Below are 5,102 nucleotides of genomic sequence, written 5' to 3'. Positions count from 1 at the left end.
ATATTCATTAAGATAGTTAAAAATATGTACACAAAGACAGTTTTGTAATTCTCATGTATTTATGAAAATTGAATTTTTAACGGAAAGTATCTTTTTACTTATTATTTTCCATAAAATCAGATAATTGACATGGAAAAGTGAATCTTGATGTTTGCTTTTTCCTAACAATAAATCAAGGTAATATGTGATGAGTCATCAATTAACCCGCACGCGTGCACACACACGTACATGCATATTCTCATTTCGCTTCCACCCTCCAAGTATATATTAGTCATCAACCAATAATATTTTAAACACCCACCGGAAACCACCCAAAACAGCCGTTATGGAGTCCATTATCAACTCCTTCGTCCTCTTCACCACCACCACATCCGCAGCAATCTTCGTCTCCGCCCTTGTGTTTGTTTTCTTCACCTTCTTCTTCATCAAAAACCGCCGGCGCCGGCCATGGAAAATATCGTCGCCTGTACCATCGTCGTCGGTGGTGGTTAGGAGGATTCTCTTAGGCACCACGGGATGGCCTTTCATCGGTGAAACCCTAGATTTCATCTCCTGCTGTTACACCGATCATCCTCAATCGTTTATGGATAAACGTCGTCTCTTGTAAGTTCCAGCTGATCATATGTCTCCTTTACGTTTTACTCATTTCTGCTTATCGTTTTCGTTCAGTTTCGGATCAAAACGAATTTCGAATTTCAAGTCTGAGTTGTGATCAAATTATATTTAATTTTTGATAGGTATGGGAAGGTGTTCAAATCCCATTTGTTTGGTAGTCCAACGATCGTGTCGACTGATGCAGAAGTGAGTAAATTTGTGTTACAAAGCGATGCGAACAGTTTCGTGCCTTCATATCCGAAATCACTCACGGAGTTGATGGGAGAGTCGTCGATTCTGAGGATCAATGGAAGCTTGCATCGGAGAATCCATGGCCTCATTGGTTCTTTCTTCAAGTCGCCGTATCTAAAAGCTCAAATCACTTCTGACATGCGAAAATTACTTCTTCAATCCATGGCTACATGGAATGAAGATCGTCCTATTTACATTCAAGATGAAACCAAACATGTATGCTCTCTCGATCCTTATAGTAATTTCATATACAGCACAATTTTACTAAAACAATTTAAGTTCATTGGTTGTAATTAAATCATACATATCATCTTTAACAAATTTAATTATTTTACATCAAGAAGTCAAGAACATTGTGCAAAGCTAATTAATACAGAAAAAAATTATTTTTGTCTTTATGTACATTACTTTATAGCCATACAAACAGATTAGTTTAATTAATTTGCCTTCCATATTTAATCATGATCATTTCCCTTTCCAAAAAAAAAATTATGATCATTCCTATGAGGCTGTTTCTTTTTTTAATATTTGTTTGGATTTAAATTTATTTTATGGTATTTATCAAAATTTCAAAATTGTTTCTACAAAAAGAGTTGTAAAATCATTGAAAATCGACATTTTATGTCCCTATTAATTAATGCTTTCTTTGACAAAGAGTAGTGTTTAACACAACCTTGTAGTTTATAAAATTTAGGATACGAAAAAAAACTTGGTGAAAATTTGATTGCATGTGTTAAGATTGAGACATTTTTTTGTCTTTGCTTTTAATTAAACCTCTATTTTTACATCAAGTGAAAGCTACCCTTCTTGATTGATGGTTAACTATTTTGGCCTATTATGAGAAGAAAAAACAAATTCGCAAAACTAAAGTAGTTTGTTTGGATGTCTAAGTGTGGGGAAAAAAGATTTAAACAAGTAGCAAGTTACAAAAGTAAATGTAACTTTTGATTTTTCTCTTACACTTTTATGGTTTAAAGCAATTACATCCCTTGTTATTGGTTACATAATCATTATAAATTACTTATTTTGTCTACAAATATCACCACCATATGGTCCATCTTATTAATCGTGTGTTCCCTACTCCTTTTAAATGTCGCTATTACATTTCCATTTCCCCATTTTCTACAGTTGTTTTTCTTAATATTCATATGTTCACATTTGAAATAGTTATTGTAATCTAAATAATTATTATTGGCATTGTTATTTTTTAGATCGCATTTCAAGTACTGGTTAAAGCTTTAATCGGACTGGATCCCGGTGAAGAGATGGAGTATTTAAGGACCCAATTTCAAAAATTCATTGCGGGACTCATGTCTTTACCTATAAAATTACCTGGAACTCAACTTCATCGATCATTACAAGCCAAGAAAAAAATGGTAAATTTGGTCCTTCAAATTATTCAGGATAAAAAAATAAAAAGAGTTGGTGTTTGGCAAGATTCAACGGATGTGGCTGATGTCCTCCTCAAGGATAAGAGTGAAAAGTTAACAGATAAATTAATATCTGATAATATGATTGATTTAATGATTCCCGGAGAGGATTCCGTGCCATTACTAATGACACTAGCTATCAAATACTTGTCAGATTGTCCTAAAGCTCTCCATCAACTTAAGGTACGTGAATCTGTACATTTTTGTTCAGGTTAACTGTTAATTATATCACCTCATTAACACATTTTTGTTGATATGATACAAGTAACTTACCAAATTCAATAAAAGTTATTGCAATATTCAATAATTAGTACACATTTATATTAAGTTGTGATGACAATTTTTCATCCCTAATGATCATTTTCTTACCTACTTTGCTTGTGATGATGATTAGGAGGAAAATTTGGAGTTAAAGAAACGTAAAGAAGAGCTCGGAGATCCGTTGTGTTGGGATGATTATCTATCGTTGCGATTTACACAAAGTGTAAGTTATAACAAACTATATATTAGTTTCTTTTTGTGAGTTAACGTACCTAGCTAAACAAGAGTAATCAGTAATGATGATTGAAATTAAACAGGTGATTACAGAAACCCTAAGAATGGGAAATATAATAATGGGAGTGATTAGGAAGGCTATGAAAGATGTGGAGATCAAAGGGTACCTCATACCAAAAGGATGGTGTGTGTTGACTCATTTCAGATCGGTTCATCTTGATGAAAATCACCATGACTCCCCTCACCAGTTCAACCCTTGGAGGTGGCAAGTAAGCTTTCTTTTTTTTTTTTCTTAAATATAATATTATATAAGCATATTTTTTCTAGGTTTTCCTATAGGTCATATAGGATTCATGCAAGGTGTCCTATAAAAGCTAGACAAATTTCCTCCTTGACCCTTTCAGAAAAAAATGTCGACAAATTAATTGAAACCTAGCTAGGTCTTTTACTTTTGTGTTGGGAGTGTTTGATGTGCATGTTTATAAAATTATCTATTATTGCAATTTCAAGTTTTAGATAAAAAATTTCCAAAGTTTGGGTAAAATTCTAATTTTGATTCAGATTATTTGTTGGTCAAAAATGAGTTTTGGATAAGTTAACAAGAAGAATGACTGTCCAAATAAAAATAAAAATTATTATATTATATCAAACCTTTTTCTAACTAACTCACAAATAGATAAATTTATAAGAAAAAAAAAGGTGTTAGAGTTATAGATGATAAAATAGATTTATTGAATCTTTTGTGTTACATGTACAGAATAAGGACATGAGCAGTGGTAGCAGCAGTTGCTTCACTCCTTTTGGAGGAGGACTAAGGCTCTGTCCCGGGCTTGATTTGGCCAGACTCGAAGCTTCCATATTCCTCCACCACTTTGTTACCGACTTCAGGTAAAATCAAATCTTTGTCAAGGGCATAATGGTAATTTCACCACTTTCGTAAAACTTAGAAGTTAAAACACTCACTAATTCTCCAAACTATATAAGGAAATGAAGAAAGTATATAGACCTTGGTGGTTTTATACATATGTTTGTCTGCTTAATTTCCTAACCTAGCGCCATGTCAAATGACTCTTTTACCCATACCATCCATGCATGCAGGTGGGTAGCTGAAGACGACACCATAATCAACTTCCCAACAGTAAGAATGAAGAATAGAATGCCAGTTTGGGTCAAAAGAGAAAATTAAGTGGGGTGGAGTGGGGGTGGGTGGGTGGTGTGATGATTGATGTCAATTGACAAAGACCCATATATGCTGGTCTTGCACAGCAGAATGTCGATGGGGGCCTTTAATTTGGTGTAAAAGCTGGAAGAAGAACCACACGTGTGGGTGGGGGCATCAAGTGAGATGATGAAATGTTTGTCCCATCTCCCAAATTATTACACACACATGCATATGTTAAAAAGGATTAAAGGATACATGTGGAGAGGAGTTCAATAGGAACACTTAAATATATAAACTTGAATAGGGTTAATTAATTTTTCATAGTTACTTTTTTTCATATTGATTAGGGATCAAATCTAGTATAATTAATGTATAATGTTCATTAATATTACACGTACATGTATAAAGAGCGTAGGATTTTATCTTTATTTTTGTATAAACATTCTAAAAGACCACCTGTGAAAAGGTGAAAATTTTGTTGCTCTTTGTTGACACACTTATCTTATGTTGTAATAGTTTTATCAGTTTTATTTTTTATCATGGTTGAAGTGAAGTACTAGTATTTACACGATGTATATTTGAAGATTTGAGAAAGAGGATACATGCAAAGTTCACTAAACCTTTTAGGTTTTATTCAATAAAAATCTTACATTTTGATATTTCCTCATATTAAACTTAAAACTTTTCTTTTCTTTAAAAAAAGACTAAAATTTTATCTATTTTAATTTTGCTTGTTATTTCACCTATAATTTTTAAAATATAAATTGAGTTTATTCCAAAAAAAAAAAAAAAACTTATGTTTTGCATTTATTTTTTCATTTTAGATTTTTTTAAATAAGTCTAACTTTAACTTATTCTTTGTTATTTCATTAATGGAGCCGGTTGCCAACAAATAATTTTATACCCCTTAACTCACGTACATCCTAAGCATGGATCACCTAAAAGAATAATCGATTAAGTCACGTTTCTGCTTCTTCCTTTTTTTTGTACACTACGTTGGATTTTGTGTAATGGCTTATTCCTTAAGCATCATGAATATAAACTTAGTAAGGAATGTTGAAATTGAATTATGATATTATGATGATTAAGCTTTTATATTTACCTCTTGTATCAAGGTTGTTTTCAAAATGAGACGCCCCTTTGCATGGGCTATTTGAAAATAACATTTA

The 5,102-nt window shown here is 32.5% G+C and overlaps 1 protein-coding gene across 1 annotated transcript; it reads left to right on the top strand.

Annotated features, from left to right (window-relative positions):
- Nucleotides 1-243: 243 nt before the first annotated feature.
- CYP90D1 (cytochrome P450, family 90, subfamily D, polypeptide 1) lies at nucleotides 244-4,383 on the top strand. The gene is made up of 7 exons (XM_079048761.1): nucleotides 244-603; nucleotides 738-1,062; nucleotides 2,058-2,459; nucleotides 2,671-2,760; nucleotides 2,855-3,040; nucleotides 3,529-3,659; nucleotides 3,870-4,383. Exons 1-7 carry the CDS (start codon nucleotides 326-328, stop codon nucleotides 3,955-3,957), a joined length of 1,500 nt encoding a protein of 499 aa, XP_078904887.1. The 5' UTR covers nucleotides 244-325; the 3' UTR covers nucleotides 3,958-4,383.
- Nucleotides 4,384-5,102: the final 719 nt, after the last annotated feature.

This window comes from Lactuca virosa, chromosome 5, assembly GCF_052849685.1.
Source record: "Lactuca virosa cultivar CGN04683 chromosome 5, Lactuca_virosa_CGN04683_v6, whole genome shotgun sequence".
Taxonomy (NCBI): domain Eukaryota; kingdom Viridiplantae; phylum Streptophyta; class Magnoliopsida; order Asterales; family Asteraceae; genus Lactuca; species Lactuca virosa.
This window is presented reverse-complemented; position numbering and strand designations above follow the sequence as displayed.